The sequence below is a fragment of the Orbicella franksi genome, chromosome 13 (genome assembly GCF_964199315.1).
Source record: "Orbicella franksi chromosome 13, jaOrbFran1.1, whole genome shotgun sequence".
Classification (NCBI taxonomy): domain Eukaryota; kingdom Metazoa; phylum Cnidaria; class Anthozoa; order Scleractinia; family Merulinidae; genus Orbicella; species Orbicella franksi.
Genome location: NC_138157.1, coordinates 3,965,726 through 3,990,776, shown reverse-complemented (window position 1 = coordinate 3,990,776; position 25,051 = coordinate 3,965,726). Strand labels below are relative to the sequence as shown.

At 40.5% G+C, this 25,051-nt stretch overlaps 3 protein-coding genes and 1 pseudogene across 3 annotated transcripts; 3 read left to right on the top strand and 1 right to left on the bottom strand.

Annotated features, from left to right (window-relative positions):
* Window positions 1-1,287: 1,287 nt before the first annotated feature.
* LOC145466275 (uncharacterized) lies at window positions 1,288-2,913 on the top strand. The gene has a single exon (XM_081449990.1). It carries the CDS (start codon window positions 1,288-1,290, stop codon window positions 2,911-2,913), a length of 1,626 nt encoding a protein of 541 aa, XP_081306116.1.
* Window positions 2,914-3,380: 467 nt separating this feature from the next.
* Window positions 3,381-4,112, top strand: LOC145466274 (uncharacterized). Its single transcript, XM_081449989.1, has one exon. It carries the CDS (start codon window positions 3,381-3,383, stop codon window positions 4,110-4,112), a length of 732 nt encoding a protein of 243 aa, XP_081306115.1.
* A 1,618-nt stretch (window positions 4,113-5,730) lies between these two features.
* Window positions 5,731-12,891, bottom strand: LOC145465276 (uncharacterized). The gene is made up of 4 exons (XM_081449053.1): window positions 12,579-12,891; window positions 11,739-11,888; window positions 11,427-11,549; window positions 5,731-6,400 (listed from the first exon to the last, which is right to left on the bottom strand). Exons 1-4 carry the CDS (start codon window positions 12,889-12,891, stop codon window positions 5,958-5,960), a joined length of 1,029 nt encoding a protein of 342 aa, XP_081305179.1. The 3' UTR covers window positions 5,731-5,957.
* On the top strand, window positions 7,308-8,807 carry LOC145466154 (uncharacterized; annotated as a pseudogene).
* Window positions 12,892-25,051: the final 12,160 nt, after the last annotated feature.

Here is a 25,051-nt window from a genome sequence, read left to right as displayed (position 1 = left end):
GTACAGAAACATAAGTTGTGCTTTTGTTGCCTCAGTCCTCAACATTGGCTTAGCAATTGTTCAAATCAAAAACAGTGTGGTGTAAATGAGTGTACGCGATCACACAATGCTCTGTTGCACAACTTGAGAAATGTTTCGGTGGAAAGCAGTGATGCAGTGTCTGCTATTAACCCAGTAACACAAGCCGAAGTTGGTTCGTCTACTGAACATTCTAACACCTCTCACAGAAGTAGTCACACCTCTGTTCTGTTACAAGTAGTACCAGTAACCCTCTATGGTCCAAAGGGATATTTCAACACATATGCTATGCTGGACACAGGAAGTGCTTGCAGCTTGCTGTTAGCAGATGTTGCTGGAAGACTTGGTTTGGATGGTCCATTGGAAAGCGTGGTCTTAAATGGAATTCAGAAAACGTCTGAGCTTATGACAAAGCGTGTTGACGTACAAGTCAGCCAATTGAATGACTTTGGTACCCGATTTGATGTGAATGGAGTTCTTGTAGTTGATCACCTGAATGTGCCAGAGAAGAAAATGAAACTTGATGAGCTACAAGAAAGATGGCCGCACCTATCAGACTTGGAGCTGACTGAAGTCGCTGGGACTCAAGTCACTTTGCTCCTTGGTAGTGATGTCCCGGAACTTATTGTTCCCCTGGAAACTCGAAATGGTCCAAAGGGTTCCCCTGTTGGTGTTCGCACTAGGATTGGATGGACTGTTACTGGTCGCTTACCTGGCCATATTCAAGAACGTGAATCTGTTTGTAAAGTTCATGTGGCGACTCCGGATGAGGAACTCAATGGCACCGTAAAAACCTGGTGGCGAACAGAGAACTTTGGTTGTCGTTATGACAATGATACCCAGCGCTCAGTTGAAGATGAAAGAGTCATGAAATTCTTGGATGAAAGTACACGTAAGGTGGATGGTCGTTATGAGGTTCCTTTGATTTGGCATGGTGGCAAAGTCGAACTTCCTGACAATTTTGCTGCCGCTGCTCAACGTCTGAATTTTCTGGAGAAAAAGCTTAATCGTAATCCCGAGTTGGCAGAAAGATACAGGAAAACTATCGACATGGATATGGAAAGGGGATACATCAAAAAGCTTGCTAAGGGGGAAGCAACTGCACCAGCCATGCGCAAATGGTACCTTCCTCACCACCCTGTTCTGAACCCCAAGAAACTTGAGAAGGTTCGTCGAGTATGTGATGCCGCTGCAAAGTTTTAAGGCTCATCATTAAACAGCCAACTTCATAGTGGCCCAGATTTGCTGAACGACCTTGTTGGAATTTTCATGAGATTTCGAGAAGAAAAGGTCGCGCTTTCAGGAGACATTGAAGCGACGTTTAACCAAGTTGCTGTCCCAGAGGAAGATCAGGCTTCCCTTCGATCTCTGTGGCGTCAATTCCCTGAATCACCGACAGAAGACTACCAATATGTGCGTCACATGTTTGGAGCCAAATATGCGCCAACCTGTTCCAGCTATGCTCTATTGAGGAGTGCAGAACATAACGAGAAGCTGTTTCCTAATGCTGCCTTGGCCGTAAAGCGAAACTTTTACATGGATGACCTTTTCAAGTCTGTTAAATCAAGTTATCAAGCTCTGGAACTGCAACAAGAACTTGTTGAAATGCTAAACAAAGCAGCTTTTCACTTGACTAAGTGGATCTCTAATGAGAAAGAAGTGATTGAGCAAATACCAGAATCGGAAAGAGCCCCCTCTATCAAGGCTGTGGAGGAAAGCATCGTAATGCCTATGGAACGTGCTCTTGGTGTCGTTTGGGATACCAGTTCAGATTGTCTTGCCCAAGTGGTGAAGAGAGACATAGCGGACACACATCGGAAGATTCTGAGTTTGATAGCATCCCTCTTTGATCCGACTGGATTTCTAGCTCCATTCCTAGCCAGAGCAAAAATCTTCCTCCAGCATGTGTGGCAGTTAGGTATTGGATGGGATGATGTACTGCCACCAGAGTTTCTAAAGGAGCGGTCCAAATGGCAGGAAGAGCTGGATGGAATTGCACAGTTTCGCATTCCCCGTTTCTATCGTCACATACCAGACAACTCGTCTGTTATTGACCCTCATGTCGGTGGAGATGCCAGTGAACAAGCATTTTGCGCAGTGGCTTATTTCAGATTCTGCTATGCCAGTGGAGCAGTGCGATGTGCATTTGTTACAGCGAAGACTCGGGCAGCCCCGAAGAAACCCTTGAGTATCCCAAGGCTTGAACTGCAGGCTGCTGTTTCGGGTGCAAGATTGGCTGCTGTAGTGATTAAGGAACATGATTACATCATTGACTCCACCTATTATTTGATAGAGAGTAGTACTGTGTTTCAGTGGATTCGTGGAGTGTCTAAGCGCCACCCCGCCTTTATTGCTAATAGAATTGGAGAGATTCTGGACAGCACCGAACCCAACCAATGGAACCACCGTCCTGGACAGTTAAATCCTGCGGATGATGGCAGCAGAGGACTTCCAGTAAGCTCTATTACATCTGGGAGTCGTTGGGTAAATGGCCCTGCCTTCTTACACTTACCTGAAGAGAGATGGCCAAAGGGAAATGCAAAGCTTGAAATTCCCAAGCCGTCCGATGATGACCCGCAAGCCCAAGAAATGGCCGTTACTTGGACTGGTGTGGTGAAAGATTCAAAGAACGATTTCTTATCTCCAGCGAAGTACTCATCTCTAACAAAGCTTCTCGAAGTAACTGCTTACCTGAAACGGTTTATATATAACTGTAAGCACCCAAAATCTGAACGTCGCATTGATTCCTTGTTGGTTGAAGAGATGGAGAAAGCTCGAAAGTTTTTGGGTCCGCGTTGCCCAAGCAGAATCCTTTGCTCAAGAAGTTGCAGTTCTCGAGTCGAAACAGCATGTTTGAAGCAAGAGCAAATTGGTATCTCTCTCACCTTTCCTTGATGGACATGGAATCATTCGTGCAGGTGGTCGAATTAAGAGAGCTGACATTCCATTTTGCAGTCGTCACCCTGTGGTACTATCACTGGATCATGAGTTGACCCGTCTCATCATCATGAACTGTCACGAGAAATTGAAACATGAAGGAGTGGACCAAGTCCGAAATGAGTTCAGACAACAGTATCGGATCTTACGCTGTCGTGCCACAATGCGAAAGATTCTTCATCAGTGTTCTTACTGCAGCAGGCGAAAAGCGAAACCAGAAGCACCCTTGATGGCAAGTCTACCATATGATCGCTTAAGTGTTGCACCACCGTTCTCGAAAGTTGGTGTGGATTTCTTTGGTCCTCTTAAAGTGAAGCATGAAGAGATATGGTTGTCTCTTTACTTGCTTGGTGACTAGAGCAGTTCATTTGGAGGTTGCATTTGACTTGTCAACCGATTCCTTCATCATGTGCCTTAGGCGGTTTATGGCTCGAAGAGGTAAACCAACCGTGATTTACTCCGACAATGGAACAAACTTTGTAGGAGCAGACCGTGAGTTACGTGAATGCATCGATGGCTGGAATCAGCATAAGATCGGCAGTGAGTTGAGCCAAGATGGAGTTCAGTGGGCGTTTAACCCGCCTGCCGCGCCACATATGGGAGTTGTATGGGAGCGCCTCGTACGATCATACAAGAAAGCCCTTAATGTTGTTCTACAGAATCAAGTTCTTACAGATGAGGTGTTGCTTATCGCCTTTGCTGAAGTGGAATGGGTTGTGAACAGTCGTCCGCTTACTGAAGTCAGCTCGCATGTGGATGACCTTGAAGCTCTGACACCGAATCATTTCCTCATTGGAAGGGGATCTCTCAACTTACCGCCCGGTATCGTTGACGACAAGGAGTTGTCATGTCGCAAACGTTGGCGACAAGCACAAGTGGTGGCAAATCATATTTGGAGTCGCTGGTTAAGAGAGTACCTACCTGGTTTGATTACTCGAAAGAAATGGACTCAACCTACTGTAAATGTCAAGGTCGGAGATTTGGTGTTAGTGGTTGATCGGGCAGTTTCAAGAGGTTTCTGGCCCCTTGGCAGGATCGTAAAAGTCTTTCCCGGACTTTACAGCATTGTAAGATCAGCAGACGTGAAAACGAAGTTTGGACTAATGAGACACCCTGTGACAAAACTTGCCGTTCTTGAGGAGTGTTCGATCAACTAAATCGGGCGAGCACGGAGGGGAGGATGTTACCGCCGAAGAACAGTATTTTATTTTTGTTTTATTTTGATCATGACGTTTCGTGTCAATGACATGCATTAGCTTGCAAAGCTTTGTAACCACCCGGACGAACACACATGGGACTGATTTTGTAAAAACTTGGACGTGTCTTTGGTCATTAAAAAGTGTTAAATCAAATTTGTTGTCGTTATGCGGGTTCAATGGGGACTAAAGAAGTAGTGGCAACAGGCACACTGAAGAGTTTATGGAAATCAGCCGTGGAATTGCACTGACCAGAGGATTTAAATATAAGCTGTGCTGATACATGGAAGGAAAATTTTCCAGTGTTAAGAACTATTTACTTCCTGGTTATTTACACATGTTTGCAAGGAGCAGCAGAATAAAAACCTGTTGAACTCAGGAATGTTTAACAGATAACCTCTGTCGAAGAAACAAAAAAAAAATTCAAGTTGACGTATTCATACCATTTGCTACATCATCCAGGTACATAGCGGAGTATTACAACACGGACCTTTGACTCATTTTGATGTAAAATTTCAATACATTTTGGACTGCTAGAATCTGATCTGCTTAGATCTTTCAGAAAGAAAGATCACACTCATCTTCGGATTTCCAGTGTCACATTTGCTTGGCAAGTGTGGTAATTCTTCGCCTTTTCCCCTGGCTCAAGGTTTCCTCTTGAGCTTTCTTGAAGCGAGACAAACGTTTCTTGAAACTCACTGCCGATTTGAACTTAATTTTTTAATTTTTGGGGTATGGTCGGCGACAAAGTAATTGTTTTATTAGCTGGCTGAATTCTAAGAGTTTTAAATGTTTCTTCTCACCTTCTGGGCTGCTACAACAAAAAACGATGATTACGATCGAGAATGATATCGTTGCAAGCGATGTACTGCTTTGGTTACGCGGAAACGTTTACCATACCTTCCGAACGATCGGGAATGGTAGCCATTTGTTTTGCTTTTTCTTCGTAAAGCGCACCAGCGAAGGTGCCGCCATCCGGGCCGGAAGTAAAAATGTAATGCGTAAAGATTTTTAATTTTCTTTTCTTTTGCGTATTAATTTTTTGTCGGCTAATAATAAGAAAATTCGAATTTTTTGGTGCGTCCAGAACTACACGTCAACGTCATGTTAAGACGAGTAGCATCAGGGACGAGAATGAGTCCAGGATAACCTACGTGCGCATGCTCACAGCGAATCAATCAGAGTGTGCGCTAGGACTTTAATTGCTCGTTCAAATGACGAATTCAGCATGTTCAACTACACTACCAAACACAAGGTTGAGAATTATAAAACCATCTTTTGGAAGGAAAAACGATCGAAGTGTGGTTTCGTGACTGATGGAGTTCTTTGTGGTTTAAATTCGCATCTGATTGGTGGCTACACAATAGACATGTCAAGAATCAAATTAAAGTGTTCACGGCTTTTTGACTTTCCAGTAAGATGGCAGCTTAGGATTGCTGTTTTAACGGTTAGCTTTCAGCTATGCTCAGTTTTCTAAAGGTTCTGCTTATTATTATTATTATTATTATTATTATTATTATTATTATTTTGCTTGTGATAACATGATCACTGGGCGCGCGAGAATTTTATATATTTGGTTTTGCCCCGATTTTTGGTGGAAATGGTGGCATTCTGAGCATGCGCATGCAATTTATCCTGGACTGATTCCTGGACCCTACGTTTTTCCGCCTCGGTTCAACCCCTTTATGGAGCGGGCAAGGGAGAGTTCAGGGATTGGACTAATGTTGACATAATCAAACCAAGTAGAAAAGCCTCATAATATAGTTTTCTTGCTGTTCAGTTCTAACAGTCTGAAGTACAGCACTTTTACGCCGCGAGGTTTGGGCAGCCTGTGCAGTGCAAGATGATAAAGAAAACCTTCCTACCTGAGTAATTGCCGAAGCTCAGCTTGTACTTGTCATTCTCACTCATAACACCGAACCTGTTGTACTCGGCATAAGAAGTATTCCCTTCAAAGTCTTCCAAATCCACACGCAGCATGCTGTCATTATCTGAGGTAAGGCGGTGAATTTTGTCCAGTCCGAGCCAAAATTCACCATTCAGGTCACCAAAACCAACTTTGTAGTCGCTCCAATTAAGGAAAAAATCAACCGAGCCGTTCAGCCTCTTCTGAAACACTGTCCACCCTCCACCGACTGTTGTTTGGTCACAAAACACATCAAAGGCAGACAGATTGTCAGGTTTAATGGTGTACACACCGTCTTTTCTTTCACCAGATTTGTAGATTTCAGCGCAGTCGTTCTTGTAAGCTAAACGGAAAAATAAACAATCTCGTCTAAAACCCATGCTGGAAGTTTAATATTGCGGCCGCAGGTGTAAACAAAATGAATAATTCTTTACTCGTACTCTTAAGGGCTACGATTTATTTCGTTAGTAGGCTGTCTGTATGTTATTTTACATTCGAAAAAGAGGCCGCAGAAAGTCTTTCTGTACTTTTATCACGAATACATATGATAACACTAAGATGAAGACATCATTGATCATCGCAGTTATGCGCACAACTTAACCCTTTAAATACCAAACTTTCGCCAAAAAATACCGTTTTTAACCGTTTAGTCAGGTTTTTTAGCTGCCATGACGCTAAATAAGCCTAAGTTTTGCTAAGAAACCTTTTTTAACTAAAAGGAGAGATTTTTCGAGGATTAGGTACAAAATTGAGCAATATTTCAATTCCAGGCATGCGCATAAGCCAAAATTTGGACATGTAAATTGATGCCGGTTGGTATGACCGTTGAATAATGGTGAGGGTTTTCCCAAAATCAGCAAACCACCCGAACGAGATGGCGCTTACCATTTGCCAATTTTTTTCGGCTGATGAGAGACTGGAAACTGGAGAATTTACCAAATTGCAAGGAAATTTCCGTCGTTCCGTTCCCAACGGAAAAAGAGGACTACCTCTGTAGGTAGTGCACAATTTCCGACAGAAGACCGCGGGTACTTCCATTATGTCAAAGATTCCGGAAATTTCGATCGGAAGTCAAATGGAATGGTCCGTTTCGGTTCTTCCTGACAGGAATATTCGGGATCACCTCTGGAAGTGGTCCACTTATTTCGGTCGGACCGGTCGGACCGAAATTTGCCGTTCCATTTTTGACAAACCGCTTCATTACCCTACTTCTCTTCACTTATGTAGAGAATTCGGAAAAGGAATTTAAAATGGTAAAAGCCATTTCTCTTTGTTGGCCCGGTTTGATTGAAAAATGTCGTTCCATTTTCCTTGGGTATTCCCACTGGTCTCTGACCGGTCTATCTGGGGTCAGTGGAAGCACCGCGCATGTAATAGATACAATATTAGGGCATTATGCCCGTTTTCTGCATTTTTTGGCGGGAATCTTTCTCGGCTCGGAAAAAGAGACTCGTGGCTCTTGGTTCTCGGCTCGTGGCTCCAGGCTCGAGCTCGCAGACTCGCAAAATAGCCTCTCCCCAACTTAAGCAATTGTCAAATAAAAGATCTTTCATATATTCACTTGCTTTCTTCACCATCTACGGGTATATTACAAACTCACAAAGTGACCAGCTCCCGGATTGCTAATACCTCAGTTGGTAGAGCACTGCACCGGTGTCTCTGTAGACGCGGGAAGAGGCTAATGGCAAAAGCCAGAAGTATATCATCATTATAAATTTGGACGCGTCTGTCGCCCGGTTGCTTGACACCTCCTATCCTTCCTCTAATGAAGGTAAAAACAAAGTGCTTAGCAGCAACAGCATCTACAGAAGGAGGAAACTGATCCGAATGTGAACTCAGAACTGGCAAGCGACATAAATACATTATGAAAAACAGACTGCTACAGGGAAACCCTCGGAAAAGATAAACAAATATTGTCGCCCTGAGAATTGGGAAGGCCTGACAAAAGTATGTGTAAACCAGGCTGTATGGGATAATTTGAGCCCATCTGTAAGTTCACAAGACGTTAAAGTGCAAAAGGTACAAACGTCTTTGTTTAAAGGCAAATGTGCCATGACATGCATGATTAACAAGCTTGTTGAGCAAATAGTACCACTACCTGTGGGAAGTGAGCTGCTTCAAGAGGCTACAGATGTCTTTGCTTTGTTGGCAGTGAGCTTTATCACAGGCGTGGAGAGTTGATAAAGCTTGACTTACATAATGGTTATATGCATTAATGCTCCTCATCCATCCCAATCACAGATTAACTGTTTGGGAATGATTTACCAAAGCAGGTAAAGTACTTGACAGCAGTCAACCATGTTGGGAAAAAGGTCAACACAAGAAGTGGGTTATTTGCCTGACCCCATACTGTATATTTCTAATGACTGTATTGCAGCCAGCGACTGAAAGAAATTTCATCACAGTGAGAGAATGTTACTTCTGGCCCCTTTATTCTTTATAGTATCGCTCACTAGAAAATTGAAATTGCCGTTGAGTTTCCACAGCAACATGCTATTCGAAGGGAAATATGCGATCCCTTCGGGAACAACACAATGCTCAGAGTGAAATTGTAAAATTGATGTATATAAAGGAGTTATTTAAGAAACTACCCACTGTGAAGGGGAATATGTTTCTACTATATTTCTACTATGTTCATCCGCCCTAAGAAAGACGGCACTTATATGCTCATTAAATCGAAAAACCTTAATGAGCATGTGCAGTACCATCTCAAGATGGATACTCTGCAATCTGCTGACCGGCTCATGAAAAGAAATTGCTACTGGACACTAGTTGATCTAAGGGTTGCTTATTACTTGGTCCCCATTGATGAGAAATATTAAAAGTTAAGTTCAACTGGGGAGGAAAATTACTTCAGTTGTCTTGTTTATCTTATGGACTTTCTTGTGCCCTACGCCTGTTTACGAAAATCTCAAAACCTGTTTATGCCACTCTTAGAGAGAAAAGGCATTTAAATGTGAGGTATATTGAGGACTCGTATCTACAAGGAGGTACGATACATGAATGTCAGTCTAATCTTACTGATACTTGTTGCTTATTTACACTGTGAAATTAGTGCTTGGACCAGTAGAGACACTTGTTTTTCTCCGGGATTTTGTTCTGAATTCTCTCAGTATAACTGTGTCTCTCTCCCAAAGCAGTACCTTGGGCTTATTAACAGTGTAACTATATCAATTTAAAAAGAAAATAGCTTTTCAGAATTACAATGGTGGTGAGATAATATTGAGAAAGCTGACTGTCCTCTTTGTACCCCAAATGCAACATAACCCTGTACACGCTTCACACAAGGGTTAGGATGCAGTCATGTGCATCGAAAAACAGGAAGCAGAAGGACTGAAACTGAACCAAAGAATAACATTAATTGCCTTGAACTCATGGCTGTAGTTTTTGGTTTGAAAGCTTTCTACAGTAGAATGAAAAGTGCCGATATTTGCATTTATTTGGTCAATACAACCAGTGTTAACTGTCTTAATTCTATGGGAGGTACACATTCCATAGAGTGCAACTCCGCTGCTTAAGATATCTGGCAGTTTTGTATTGAGAGAGAGATCTGGATTTTTGCTGCTCTTCTCCCACTGAGGGAAGAATAATACTCAGGCTCACAGAAAGTCTAGAGATTTTACTAATAATAAGGAGTGGAATTGTTAAGACCAGACATATTTCAGCAAGTTACAAAAATCTGGTTGAACCATCATCTCTTGATCTCTTTGTCTCTAGGCCAAATGCACAGTTGTCTTGTTATGCATTCTGGGGACCTGATCCTGGCACAACTTATGTAGATGTTTTTTCGATTACATGGGAAACACAATTTTTTTTATGCTTTTCCCCCATTTAGTTTGATTGCTCATTGCCGGCAAGATAGCGAGGGCGGAAGCAGAGGGCATAATGATTGTTCCCTTCGACCTACCCAGCCATGTACAGCTGGTGCACCTGAGAGTAGATGTGCCAAGGACATTTCCACAGCAACTGATCATGACCATGCTCAAAATGCCAGGGAAAGAAGATGAGTTTCGTCCATTAATAAAGACAATGTTCCTGATGGTTTGCAGATTATCAGGGAATCCCTTGAAGTGCAGGGAATTTTTAAGAGGGCTGAGGACATCATCCTACAATTTTGGAGACATGGAACTCTTAAACAGTACTCATCTTACATTAGGAAGTGGATAAATTTTGTGGTAGCCAACAAATCGATTTTGTTTCCCCCACTTTATCCCGAGCATTAGATTTTCTAGTTGAGCTGTTTAAAAATGGAATAGGATATAGTGGTATAGACACTGCCAGATCTTATTTGTCGTGCATTATCAATCCCTTGGCTCTCATCGTACAGTTACAAGGTACCTCAGAAGGGTTTTTTGAACGAAAACCCACAACACCATGATACACACTTATACGGGACGTTGGCAAGGTACTTTGCTACCTCGAGACGATATATAACTCAGAGGATTTATCATAAAGGGACCTGATCTTAAAAACTGTAACGGTTCTATCTGCCAAAAGAGGCCAAACTATTCATTATCTTAACCTTGATGATATGATAAGTTCAGAAACTTTGATTATGTTTATCTTGAAGAAACTTCAAACAATCCGAACCAGGAGTTAAGCTAATGCTAATCGAGTTTACTTCATATCCTCCTGATCCTTACATTTTTGTGATCACTACTCTAAGGATGTACTTAGCTTGCACAAGATACAAACATGGTGACAGTAAGGCATTGCTCATTGGATCATTAGGCCAGTTTCTGAAGAACAATTAGCGAAAGGGCTATGGTTGTTATGCACAGGTCTGGGATAAATGTTGAACTGTTCCGGCCTCGTAATGCTAGTGCTGTAGACACATCCAAAGCAATTATATACAGATTATGTCAACATCTGAGTGGAGTTCAGCCTCCACATTTGTTAAGTTTTACAAATAACCTGTTGATGTTGATGACAATTTTACAGAAAATGTTTGAAATCTGTAGACTAGGGGATTATTGTGTCATAGATACTCTGCAGACCAAGTGTTGTGTTACAGAATATGGATTCTGTGTGGAGTTTGTTACATGTGTGCAGTGTGCTTTAAAGTCTTATGTAAGACCTCAATGCGATGACTGAATAGAATTTGAAAATTAAACGAGACTTACTGTAAGTTGAGGTTTGATTGGAATTCTATCCGTCACCAAGCATTGAGGGATTACATGCCCTCCCTTCTCAAGCCCTCACCCATATTTTTACTGGGAGTTTCTCCACTGCACACATGGTAAGTGCTTTAAAAACTGAGGTCGCGCAGGCGCAATGCTATCTCATGTAATCCCTCAATGCTTGGTGACGGATAGAATTCCAATAGAACTTCAACTTACAGGTAAGTCTCGTTTAATTTTCAACTTTACCTGAACATGAGCGACCATCTCCAGCAAATCCTTCCTTACAAGAACAGTTATGTCCGCCGACAGTGTTGATGCAGTTTGCATTTGCGTCACAGTCATGAATACCGTTGAGACATTCATCAACATCTATATGGCAAACAATTAAAAAAAATTTAACTTTTACATTTTGATTTTAAGTAGATCAAAATGCTATGATACTGAAGGAGAAGTGCAGGAGTCTAATTCTATTTCAAACAAATAAGACATCAACAGCATCAAAACCAAAGCTATACTCAAAACAACACGGAAGTGACATGAAAGCTGACTGTCAATAACCTTCTAAGTCCATGTCACAATTAACCAAGACTGCCGTTCCATTCGCATTTGGATCCAGCCAGTACTTGCTGCTAATGGTGTCCTTGCCTTCGCTTGCCTTTATTTCCTGACACGAATGCGCTGGGAGCTCCGGAATGGAACCTAGAGGGGCTTGGATATATATATATGAAAAAAGAAAACAAGACCAAGGATCACTGTAGGTGCATGATGATTGGTAATTACTAGAGTGAACACGCTCCTTATCAGCTTGTCTTTTAACTGTCTCAGTGTATCAGCTTTCAGATCGTTTCAAAGTTCAGTCACTTTCGACCCCGTCATCGCCTACCCGTCCACACCAACCTTGGCTTAGTGTATTGCAATTGCTCTCGCCTCTCTTTCTGCTAGTCAACAAACTGTGTTACCCAAACATTTCAGCCTGTGTTTGATATCATAAGTTATTTAAAACCGTTACCTAGAGAACTTCACGGAATGAAATATGCGTAAATTTTTCAAATGGGGCCAGGTAAAATTTGTCAGGAGTTAAGAGATTCTTGGCCATTCTTTTCAAAGGAAAATACTTTCAAGGTGTTGTTAACGAGCATTAGACCCTCGGGAGGACGGGGAGTTTCAGGTATTGTGCAAACGTTTCCGATCCAAGGACGGCAACTGGGAGTTCATATTAGTGCTTTTAACCCTCACCAGTACGTTTCAAAGCTCTTATTTAAGCATTAAAAACTTGTCGTCTTCAACAAAAGTCGATAAAACGTGCCAAAGAAATTAGCACTCGGATTCAGCTGGTTAATGTCCGCCTCTCAAAAACGTCCGTGCTAAAGCTCTCTTATCTTTCTTTTTTTTACATACCCCTTTCCATCAAGCGTCTTATGTAAGAACGTGCCGGGTCTGAGCGAAAGTTTTCCGGTCTTGCCTCCTTGGTGCGGTTATTCAATTCGCACGACTTTTCCCATTTGACGTAGTTGTAGCTTTGACAGGTGATTTCTTTTTCACAGCTGAAATCACACTCGTGAAACGCTCTTACGAGGAATTTTTTAAAGACGAATCCTTGTAGAGCCATTCCATTTATGCTCCGTTCCACTCTGCATTGCTCACCAGCAGACACGCAGTCCATAAAGAAGCCGGCGAAGAGAAAAATACATAGGTTAACGGTCCAGAGCATTTTCCTGGTCTTTCAATTTGTAACTGTATGGAGATAACTGTATATACACAAATAAAAAGACTAACTTTAGAAACTTGGTCAGGACTGATGCCAATTTTAATGATATGCAATCGCTTTTGTAGCTATTCAGTAATAACAAGCCATCTGTTCCCAGGCTTTTGTCTGCGGTTCCATATCTTTTAAAGCCTTAAGTCATTCCCATTCTTTCCACAGACATCTGCTGTTGTTTTTAGCAAATTATTTCTCTTCGAGCGCGCGATCGAGCGCCGAGCCCAAAAGCGATCGCGAAGCGAGCGCAAACAATACATAAAACGTCGGTAGGCTTCTGGAGAAAAAAAGATGCTTTTTTGTCTCCCACCCCTTGTCATCCCCTCATCTTTATCATTTCATTCCAGAGTATACAAATTAAACTCAGCCAGTAAAATTGATTGTTAGAGTTATTTGTTCGCGTTAAGCCTCTGCAAGCTACTTCAACAGCGATAAATTCATCTAAAAGAAGCTAAAAGAGGCCCAAACATTCGGAACCGTCTGATTTCTGCAGACAGCTTTGTTCATTTATTATTCCGCCATGCAATTTTGGCAAAGCATCGTACATTTCCGAGTTTATTAAAATTACTCTCAAAGGAGTCGCAAAACGAAAGTTGGCAGACGTTCTATTCGAACTTGGTTGATGTTTTCCTTGCGATCTTCGACGAACTCAAGACAAAATAAATGGTCTGTGGACAGACTAAGGCTTTCCAGCTGAGTTAAGGGACCTTCAATGGAATCACGTTCTTCGTTTCTTGAAACGGTGTCGTTCTCTGAGAACAATTAGTCACTTTGTGGAAGAATCGAGTCAGTTTTCATCTTAAAATAAAGATCCTTGAAGAATAACGCGCATTCGAGAGGGATTTCCTAATCTGTGGCAGTAAAGTCGTTTTATTTTCTTTAAGCGACTTATTGCTCCCTGTCTAATATGTATTATGTTCAGTTTCTTTATTGCAAGGAGTACCATTTGAGATTGAGATACCAAGCCCGAGTAAACGCTCTTAGCATCTAGTTTCACGCAATTATGTAATTTTTTTCACCATGAGCGAAAAACAAAAATTGTGGCGCAAATTATCCTGCGAAGGTCTACAGTAACCTCAACTTACCTTTTTAGGAAAATACCTTCCGAGTTTTTTGGCAATAATACGCGATACAGGAGAGAACTAGCTTTTCAGCGAACGCATCGTGCAATAAAATACGGGTTTATTTCAGGAAAACCTTTGCATTCACATCTCTTTTACCACTGAGCAGCATACAAAACCGTCCAGCTAATAAAATGTAGATTCTTGGATTGGCTACTACGCACAAGCCTTCAAACACATGACTGACAATGATTGTTGAACTGAATTACCTACCTTCGTGTTCGTTCGTACGTACGGCCAAACAATCTGCACCATGTCAATCAGCAGATGGCGGATTACAAAATGGCGTGAGGCATTTTCGATATGTTTTTTGGTTTCTGAGAAATTCTATTGTGAACTAGACGAACAGAGTATTTGCCGATCTTCGTCACTTGAGAGAGCCTTAAAGAGGAAGTATTTGAAATATCAAGAAATCCTTCGACACATTTTGGGGTATAGATAATCAAGGAATACTTTGGCCAAGTTTCGTTGAAATCCGTCAAATCTACGCTCCCTGTTACATGTAAGTGTCAGTTATTGTCAGCTGAGAAAACTAGGTAGAGCCAAAAGAGTATAAAAGCTATTCGAAAAGATTTACAACCATGACATTTACCGAGGTACGCGTTCGTTTAGCTCCAAGATATCACCAAATCATGATTGTAACACATGATTGACTGAAAGATCCGCTAGCATCGGTCAGCTGGACTTTAGGATAGAATATTTAAGATGTGACATCTTTATTTTAACGTATATAAACATTTCCAAATTTTCGTAGCAGTAAGATTGAAATAAAACATTTAAAAAAGATTACACACCTTTTAAATTTGCAAGACATGTTTCGGATACTCAAAATCCATCTTCAGTTAAAGGATGTTTACAAGTGAGTGACTTTATATAAAGTAGGTAACAAGAAGGTGTAAACTACAAAATGGAGAATAATAGTTACAAAACAGTGAAAAAGTTACATAATACTTAAGGGATACAACAGAGTAGGAAACTAAAAAAGTGCGAGTACAAAACTGTGAAAAATGCTGAATACAAATAGTAATTGAAGTAAGAGTGTTAAATTAACATGTTTGAGTTGTTTATTCGATGCGCGTCGTTCCCATTCAATATGAATAGCTTCTTTGATCTTAAGTTGGAAATTAGCCGAGTGTAAGATGGAAAAGCAATTAAATGAGCATAGATTCTTACATGACTTAGAACCCTGAAGATGTTTATAGATATGGGAAGTGCGATCCAAGAGTAAGTGCTCACGAACCCTAGTGCCAAAATTTCTAGTGGTTTCACCGACATAACAGGTATGATATCCTACACATGTAAATTCTTAAACCACCTGGGAACGGAGCGTATGGGGGATCGAGTCCTTCAAACTGAACATGTTACTTAACTTATAGGAAGAGAAGGCTAACCTAATGTCTAAATCCTTACAATATGTCTTAGCGATGATTTTGATTTTACGTTGCGCTACGAGGGAAAGGGGCTAGTATAAGATAATTTGAAAAACCGTTTGGTCGTTCCCATAGAATGGTCCTCCCGGGATGCATCAACTGATTGTGAACCTTACAAAGGTATTGATTAACTACCCTTTGCATAATGTTACATGGGAAACAATTTTTCATAAGAATAGATGTTAATTGTTGGATGTTGGTGTGAAAGTTGCTCCAAGTGTTGTTGATTTTGAAGGCCCTGTCCACTAATGTATGAATGGGAACAATTTTGTAAGAAAAGGGTGTAAAACTGAAAAAATTAGTGAGCAGCCCCGTGTACGTTTTTTTTTTCCGAAACACGGAAACGTTGCAACTTACTCCCTCTTGTCATTGTAGGATCAGCTTTAAGTTGTCTAAATTTAGAGCTGTCTGAGATAATGTCCAAAATGCTGTTGTCGTACGTCGCTCTATCAAAAAAGACCACACCATTTCCCTTGTCCGGTTTTAATATGACAATGTTCTTGTTCTGTCTTAACCGCTTCAGAATGCGTGAGGTTTTAACGTAATTCTGAGAAGGTCGATAAGAGGAAGCGTAAACATTTGCAAGATGAGAAAGGTCGGCTTTGAGTTTTCCAGACTGTCCTTTGTCAACAATATTCCTAAACATAGAGCGGTGAATGAGTTCAAAGCAGGTGTAAATGTCAGACTTGCGAAAATGTGGAGGGCATGCACAGATTGAATGGGTCTTGTCTTAAAATATTATTTCTGTTCGCTACTGCCGAGACCCACTTTTCATTTAACGGCAACTTTTATGATCAAACGGACGGTGTACCTATGGGTTCTCCCCTCGCACCCGTTCTTGCCAATCTTTTTATGGGTGACCATGAGAAAGATTGGTTACAAAAATACAAGGGTCCTGAAGTTCTTTTCTATCGCAGATATGTGGGCGATACGTTTTGCTTATTTAACAACGATAATGACGCCTCACAATTTTTTGATTTCATCAACTCAGAACATACTAACATCAAGTTCACTATGGAGAAAGAGGACAACCATAAACTACCCTTTCTGGATGTACTCGTTGACAACAGTCATCCCGATTTTCTAGCAACATCAGTGTTTCGGAAAAAAACGTACACGGGGCTGCTCACTAATTTTTTCAGTTTTACACCCGTTTCTTACAAAATTGTTCCCATTGGACAGGGCCTTCAAAATCAACAACACTTGAAGCGGCTTTCACACCAACATCCAACAATTAACATCTATTCTTATGAAAAATTGTTTCCCATGTAACATTATACAAAGGGTAGTTAATCAATACCTTTGTGAGGTTCACAATCAGTTGATGCATCCCGGCAGGACGATTCTATGGGAACGACCAAACGGTTTTTCAAAACTCAAATTAAAGTGTTCAGGGCTTTTTGACTTTCACAGTAAGATGGCAGCCAAAAATTGCTGTTTTTTCAGGTTGCGTTTTATTTTTTTATTTTTATTTTTTTTGTTTTGCGAGGGACAACATGATCACTGAGCGCGAGTGAATCTTGCATGTTTGGTTTTGCCCCTATTTTGAGGGAAAATGGCGACATTCTGAGCATGCGCATGCAGTTTATCCTGGACTGACTAATAGACTCTTCTTTGCAAGTGAATAAATGAAAGATCATATATTTTAACTGCGGAGAAAGATATGAAGACATGACTGATCATCGCAGTTATATACATAGCTTTAGCAGTTGTTAAATTAAAGCCTGAAAAAAATTCAGGCCTGAACGGGATTTGAACCCATGACCTCTGCGATACCGGTGCAGTGCTCTACCAACTGAGCTATCAAGCCAACTCGGAGCCGATTATGTTGTGAGTTCGTAATATACCCGTACATGGTAAAGAATGCAAGTGAACATATGAAATATCATATATTTGAACTGCGGAGAAAGATATGAAGACTTAGGTAGTTGTGAAATTAAAGCCAGAAACAATTCAGGCATGAAATTCAGGTTCGAATCCCGTTCAGGCCCGAGTTGCGTGTATAATATCTGCGATGATCAATCATATTTTTATATCTTTCTCCGCAGTTCAAATATATGATCTTTTATATGTTCGCCTGAAAAAATTGCGAGCGCCCGCATTATCACATGTACACCCGCACTTTAGTGTAATGCGATAAGTGTTTGCTCTCAGCAAATAATACTGAATTAATTCCTCCGTCATATAATAAAGTAATGATAGTTGAACTGAGTAGAGCATAAATTGATGTTCTCGTTGAGTCTTGTTTTTTTTTTTGTTGTTTTTTTTTCTGAGAAACCACGGCCGGCGCATCTTTAAAATCAATCAATGTAGTAAGCCAAACCACTTCCCAAGGAGAGTGTGTCCTCAGTGAAATACTATACAAAAGATGAAGTAGACGGTTTTCATTTAGCGCGGCCTGTTCGAGTTTTACACGAATAGACAGTTTACCTAAACACGAGCGACCATCTCCAGCAAATCCTTCCTTACAAGAACAGTTATGTCCGCCAACAGTGTTGGTACAGTTTGCGTTCACGTCACAGTCATGGTTCCCCGTGATGCATTCATCGATATGTACAATGGAAAATGATAATCTGATACGTTTAAAAGTTGACATTAATTGGGGAGCCCCAATTATAAGTTCTAGCCGTAACACATTGATGTATAAAGTCACTTTCCCTGAGCATGAGAGACCATTTCCAGCAAATCCTTCCTTACAAGTGCAGTTATGTCCGCCGACAGTGTTGATGCAGTTTGCATTTACGTCACAGTCATGACTGTCGCTGATGCATTCATCAACATCTATATTGCAAACAGTTAAAAAAAACACTTTAACTTATATCTTGATTTAAAATAGATCAAAATGCTATGGTACTGAAAGAGAAGTACAGGAGTCTAATTCTATTTAAAACAAATAAGACATCAACAGCATCAAAACCAAAGTTATACTCACAACAACACAGAAGTGACATGAAAACTGATTGTCAGTAACCTTCTAAGTCCATGTCACAATAAACCAAGACTGCCGTTCATATCGCAGTTGGATCCAGCCAGTACTTGCTTACTGCTGTCTTTGCCTTCGCTTGCTTTTATTTCCTGACACGAATGCGCGGGGAGCTTCGGAATGGAACCAAAAAAGAACTAATAATACTGTTGCCAAGAGAACTTTACGGGATGAAAATTTGACGAAATTGTGCAAATGAAGCCAGTTAAATTTTGGTAGGAGTAAGAGATTCTCAGGCTTTTTAAAGGAAAAAGCTTTCAAGGTGTTGTTAACAAGCATTAGCCCCTCAAGAGGACAGGGGAGTTTCAGACATTGTACAGACGTTTCCAAGCCAAGGACGCCAACGAGAAGTTTATATTCTTGCTTTTAACCTTCACCAGTGCGTTTCAAAGCTCTCGCATTTAAAACTTGACGTCTTCAACGAAAGTCGATAAAACGCGTGAAAGAAAACATTGGGGTTCAGCAGGTTGATGTTCGCCTCTCAGAAACGTCTGCGCTGTTAAAATATCTCTAATCATAAAAAATATACCCTTTAACGTACCCCTTTCTATCAAGCGTCCCATGTAAGACCGCGCGCCGGGTCTGAGCGGAAATTTTCCGGTCTTGTCTCCTTGGTGCCGTCATTCAGTTCGCACGACTTTTGCCCTATGACGAAATTGTAGCTTTGACAGGTGATTTCTTTTTCACAACCAATATCACACTCGTGAAAGGCTCCTACGAGGAATTTTATTTTAAACATGAATCCTTGTAGAGCCATCCCGCTTGTACACCGTTCCTCTTTCCATCGCTTACAAGCAGAAACGCCGTCGATGAGGAAGTCGGTGAAGAGGAACAAACATGGACTAACAGTCCACGGCATTTTCCTGGTCTTTCAATTTTTAACTGCATGAAGGGATAGAATGACAAAATATAAAACGACTAACTTTAGGAAGTTGAAAGACATTCACGAAATTCAACTACTTATACTGCTAATAATACGGTATTCTTAGACTAGTAACTTAAGGAAAGAAAAAAAAAATGCAACGTCATACACGCACACAACTACATTAGGGAAGCCTAAGGGAAGCTAAACGAAAACTTAGGGGCGAAGGGCTGTGGATGTATGATATGGCGACTAAGGTTTTATCTCAAAGGAGAAAAGATTGAAGATATTTTCCCCGTTGATTCTCTGTACATTATTGAGGCGAGGAAAGAGGAAAGGAATCATGTCTGGCAAAAAGGAAAGTGAAAAAGAAGAAACTTTGATTTCTCTGCCTCTGCGAAGCCAAATGTAGAATCTTGCAAGTAACAATAAATTAAAGTTGACTGTGGTTTTGTATTTGAAAGTATCAGGAGACCTCAGACCCAAGAAGACAGGATTGTTAAGATTGTAGTCGTTGAATAAAACAAAAATAACGATGATTTCGCTATGTGTTTTAAGCACTTAATGACTGGCCCCAAGGGAAAAATTGAGTTTTGTTTCTCCGAGACCCTCAATAGAATGTTGAGGCCGAGGGGAAACTAAACTCACTGTTTCCCACTTGACCAGTCATTAAGTGTTTTGTTATACCTCCCAACTCAAAAACAGGAAAGAACTGCAAAGAAATCGTTTGCTTGAAGCGGGCTGGCTCACAAATTTGCCGCGGTTTCAAGGAGCACGATCTGATCACGTGCGAGGCTTAAGTTCAAGTTGTTGTTGCCCTTGGGAGTTAGTGAGTTTTGTTCGCCCTAGGGAGTTACTGACTTTTGACCCATGACACGTGACATGTTCCCCTCCAATCGGAAAACGTATTTGAGTTGGGAAGTATAACAAACATCGTTGTTGCCATCCAGTTCAGACCACATGATGATTCAACTGATTGCATGAGAGTATGTACAAACAGAACAACTGTAACCTCCCAAATGAATGAACACACGATGTAATTCGGGTGGCAACATGCATGTCAAGCTGAATCCGTCTATACTGTGTTCATGAAATTAAAACAATGAGATTTATAAAATGTCTTACACTATGGTTTCAAATCAGGAACACTTCCACACTTCTAAATTTGCACAAGTGGCTCGGGTGCGTGCGCGCGTGCGTTGGTAAGGACTAACCTACCAACAACCTTTCTTAGTCATTTCAGTCAGAGATTGGGTACGATTTTCGCCACTTTGGTCTCAAATAGGGTACAGTCTTTAGAAGAAGCTACTTTTCATAGTTAGTCTATCGATAAGACCATCAACGAAAGCCCTTCACAATGCCTTTAACATCGGTTTGAACTGGAGAACTGATTATAAGTCAGGCGTTCAGAAGAGGGGATCGAATTTTTGGTCAGGTCATAAATAAGGAAGGGAAAATCGCAGACTTTGGTCATAGATAGGATAAGAGTTTTCGGAGGCGGATCGCGCACCCCCACCCAATTTTTCAAGGAGTATCCCTCCGGTATAAACTCACGAGGGAGAGCTTTTGTTAGAGCACTACACTTTCAACCTTTTTTGTATGTTGGTTGAACCACTGTCCTTAGTCGCCTTTGTCGTCTTTACTCGTTTTCTTCGACCCGGTATTATGGTCACTTAGATAGGTTTTCGCTTCACTTCTTTTTCTTCTGTCGTATTTGATAGGTCGAGTACACTCGCCATTGATGGCTACGAATATTCAGTAAAATTGTCATTATCAGATGCCTTGACAAAGCATAGCTACACAAGTTATTTTGTCATGATCACCTCTTGATCACTGTCGTATAGCTACAAAATTTTTTTGACTGGATCGCGTTTCTGATAACAAAATACAGTAAACAGTGAATAATACAGATGCGGACAATACAAAAAGAATGATGGAAGTAGAACATCTGATCGCGGCATGAAGCTGAAAAAAATTATCGAGAAAAGTAAGTGAACAAAGAAGGTTTTAGCAAATAGCGAAGTCGCCATCTAGTGTTCATACTCTATATTGATTATACCCAAATAAATGTAAGCTATGATTGTACGTTTTTTTTTCTTTTCAGCAATGTATATACGCTAGACTGCCAGCCGATTTTCGAGAAAGAAATCAGCGTTCCTCCCCCGATGGAAATGATTGCAGCGAAAATTGAGCGTACTGATGTGTATTAAAACAATTGTTAGTGAGCGTTATTAGCTTCAGCCTTCTGCTTTGGTTAATAACACTTATCTCTCCTTTAATATTCTGGACATCACGAGAAACATCATCAAAGAAACGTTTCACGTTGGATTTGAATGGTTTCGCAAAAGTAGGGTTTTCAAAAAGATACCTCGATGGACCAGTTTTCAATTTGTTTTGAAAATTCTAACATGGAGCCTTGCTTAGTAGGCTACAACTAAAGAAGCTATCATGTATTCGCGCCAGAACTCATAGGAAATTGGCTGGGTGAGCAAGCCTCCGTAAAGACCGGTTTTCACTTAGGGTTAAGCACAAGCACATGAATATCGGCAGCGAGGACGAGGACAATTGAAAACACCGAGTCGGATTTGAAAGTGCACGAGCTGCACTATGCAAAGGAGCTAATTGTACGCGTCAGACTTTCCTTTCAAAAACTTTTGCAAACTCACCAAACAAGCAGAAACAACAAAAAAAACCCCATCAAAACAGGTTTTGGTTACCATTAACCATTGTCTGAGAAACTCACAAATTAACTCGATACCAGAGGAGAGAGTTTTCTTGCTACATTCTTAAGTCAGAACAAACGCAAAAACATACGCGTAAGCTTACAACTAGAACGAGCTGGAGCAGATCTTAGTATTCATTCCCAGCGCGAAATTGAAGCCTTGTTTTCGACACTGAAAACTCACCTTTTCAGTTAGCTCAGAGCGTAAAACTAGATGTGAGCGCCCTGGTTCGTATTCCCTGCCTTATTCCCTGCCATCGCTGTGAAAAATACGCAAGATAATCTCTCAACTCTCACCGTTTGATCACGCAACGTGACAAAATCCACGCGAGAGCCCCCGACATGTGCGTGGATCAGCGCACATATATGACGTCAGGATGGCGCAATTTGTTCTAAAAATAGAAAAATTGTCCCATACCATAGGTGCGCGCGGATCCCAAAGCTTACGGTCTCCGTCCCCGGTTATGGCTCCTAGCAGAGCACAATATTTTATTATTCCCGTGCTCCCGGCCCTAAGCTCATTTCAAGTGACAACGCGCTGCTGCGAGCATAACCATAAGCACAAGCATCGTCCGCCGTCGTGCTTTACTGTATCGAGGAGGTATGGTTATACGGTTACTAATGCCCTGAAGATAACCACAACTTGTGCCCCAATGATTTGGCCATTTGTGTGTTACGGCCCGACTAACGTAACATCGATCGTTTGATTAAGAGTGGTAGCATTGATTCATCAAAGTATAACCAGTCACCGTACATGTTTCTTTTCGTGGTTTAATTCTCACATAAATTTTCCACATTAAGAACACCACGTGTTGCAAATAAAAGTCCACTAATGGCGTTCACTAAACATATTTAGCATGCAGACAGGTGTATAAACAAAACGCCTATTCTAACAACATAAATTTAAGTGTTTCTTTGAAACTTACACCTGTCATCTTTAAAATTAAACGTTGATATCTGTTTTTGGAATTTTTTCCGACATTTAAGTTTGGGTTAGCCATTAATGTGATAGCACTGCTGTAACATCACTTGATAAAGAGTGGTAGTATCAGTCCATCGAAGTATAACTGTTGGAAATGGTTACCAGCCATTTTAAATTTTTTCTTTCATGGCTTAATCATCTTATGTATTCCAAAATATGAACATCGTATGCTGCCTATAAACCTAAAGAACCAGTCAATGTCGAAGGTGTTGATATTATTTTTTTTGACATGGAGACAGAAACATCAGCAAAACGCCCATTCTAACAAAATCAATTAGTTTTCCTCAAAATTAAAAACAGCGGCTGCGAAAGTCGGATCCTCTCAAAACATACTGACTGGGTTTTTTACTGGAGTTACAACTCAACACTGCAATGGAAGCTTAGGGTAAGATAGCCATGTTTAACGTAATTTCTACTGAGTTATTTAAATTTAAAAATTATATTGTATGTCAGGCAACTAGAAATATGTACTTCTCCAAAATGTAAAATATTTCGTGAATTTATAAAAAAAAATTAAAAAAAATTCTTTTTTTCGTGAATTTATGAAAATCGGCTGAGCTCTCTAAGCTACCACAGTTCAATTCAAAATAAATCATATACACTCCTTTCAAAGTAGTTCGTAAGATAACCAACTTGGTACTTTTCAAAGGAGGAGTTTATTTCTTACTCTTTTTCTCCTGAAGATTGAAGACAAAAGGAAGAACCACAAACAGATCTAATTAAAAACATTATTTACATCCCGCGGCGCTCGTTTTACAAAAAGAAAGCTTTTCACTATTAATTCAGATTTGAAAAATCGGCAATTAAACATTGCCGAGGGATCTTTAACTCTCCAATAAAATGTTTATGTTAGGTTTCAACGTAATAGTTTTACTGCAGCTGATGCAAGCTGCTTATGCTAACAGGCTTTCTTTCAGTAAGTCACTAGCTGATGATTCTGTCATCTGTTCATAGCGGGAGTTGATAAAAATGTATTTTAATACTAGTGCTGTATGTGCTGTATATTTTATAATAATATTATTTTCTAATTTATCGCATAGAAGTCTATCACTTCTTTTTCGCGACTTAAAAATTGTGGAAGAAGAAAAGGGAAAGTGACACTGCAGAAAGGTTGGTGTAACAAAATAAATTTAAATAATGCTGACTTTCACGTTACCATGCAATAACAAAACAATCAAGGCCAATGAGAAAGACGAATAATTTCACTAAATTGAAGAACTGTTGACCATTTTCCTAATTGTGATATGAAAAAGGATCGAATACCACGCATAAGGTGTGTAACTGAAAACAAAGAGGAACAACGTACAAGATAGTTCGAACTAATCACTCCCCCATTCAAGTCAAAGACTTAATTAGAGCGGCCTTCTCTAAATATCACCTGGGGGGGGGGGGGGTGCAAAATGGAAAAAAAGAGACGAAAATCCTCAACTTTGGCAAGAATGTAGGTCTAGTGCAACTAAATATGAATAAATAAATGCTCTAAGTTCGTTCAGATTCGTTTAGGCGAACGGCGACGATCACGGTTTCAGGCTCTTACATCAGTTTTCAAGGGTTTTTTCCAACACAAAGCTTTAAAAATTATCCGCTTGGCTCCAAGGCAAATTAAATCATTCATCCCTCAAACTTGGTGTAATTTTTTTTTTTATTCCCCTGTGATTCGGAGCAAGGTTACAATTTTAATATATCGAATTTTGCCTGTTGCCTCTATTATGAGCACTAAATTTCACCTTCCGGTATACAGCTTTTCAATGCTTCTTGTCTAATTCATCACTTGTTGATCCCATGTCGATCAAATGAAATTATTTCCATTTAATCCTTTAGCTATCTCAGGTGATCAGTGTCATAAAGATCTTTAATACATTTTGTTTCTTATGGTAAAGGATCACTGATGCATAATATCGATGTAAGTAAACGTTTGGAGAACAAGAAGAAATACTGAATTAATTTTAATCAGAAGTTTACGTCGATAACGACTTACGGAGATCATGTTGCGGCTAAAGATGGTTACTTGC